General features: G+C 52.8%; 1 gene segment (V, D, J or C); it reads left to right on the top strand.

Moving 5' to 3' along the window:
* The window catches only part of LOC103916792, a gene marked incomplete at its 3' end in the record, with an annotated part of 1,085 nt that extends 672 nt beyond the window's left edge, over positions 1–413 (top strand). The window contains 1 exon segment of the V gene segment in view: positions 97–413. Coding sequence covers positions 97–413 — 317 coding nt within the window.
* Between the last annotated feature and the right edge of the window lie 339 nt (positions 414–752).

The raw sequence follows: 752 nt of genomic DNA, 5'->3' as shown, positions 1-752 counted from the left end.
GGACAGGGAGCCTTCTTCACCAGGGTTTTGTATCCACTCCTGGTTTACTTCCCAGAGTCCTTCCCTGCTGAGCTGCTGACCTTCACTTTCTTCCAGGCATCATGGGGCAGACCACCGTCACCCAGAAAGAAGGACAAGTCACAGTGAAGCAGAGACACACCTTCCAGACAAACTGCACATACCAGACCTCGTACTTTCAGGGCTTGCTCTGGTACCAGCAGAGGAAAGGCCAAGCTCCCCAGCTGGTCTCGTATCAGGCAGCAGCTGGCTCCAAGCGGAACGGCCGTATCACCACGTTCCTGAACACCACCGGGAAATACAGCCTCCTGCAGCTGGAGGAAGTCGAGGTCTCTGACAGTGCCTTGTACCTCTGTGCTGTGCAAGACACCCTGGTGCAGGGAGCTTCCTTGGCTGTGCAACAACCCAGGGGAGGGAGGGGATGTGTCTGTGGTGCAAGGTTGAGTTTGGGGGAAGGGGCCCTCAGCTCTCCCCTGGCAGTGCTGCTTCTGCGTGCACCCAGAGCTCTGCAGGCCATGATCCTGTGATGTAATGGTTTCTGTCCATTCCAGACATCAATTTATGCAGACATGGTCTTAAATATTCCCATACCACACTAAATGAAGGCAATGTCTTCTTATTGCCAATGCATGGGAAGCTCCACTCTCTGGTGAAGTGCAAGAGCACACACATGAGCCATTGCATTTACTTATTAACAATCTGTTCATCTTGACCACTCTTAATAACTGCAGGCA

Source organism: Pygoscelis adeliae, unplaced genomic scaffold (genome assembly GCF_000699105.1).
Source record: "Pygoscelis adeliae isolate BGI_AS28 unplaced genomic scaffold, ASM69910v1 Scaffold615, whole genome shotgun sequence".
Classification (NCBI taxonomy): Eukaryota; Metazoa; Chordata; class Aves; order Sphenisciformes; family Spheniscidae; genus Pygoscelis; species Pygoscelis adeliae.
Note: the sequence above shows the minus strand (reverse complement) of the source record. Positions and strands in the feature narration are given on the sequence as shown.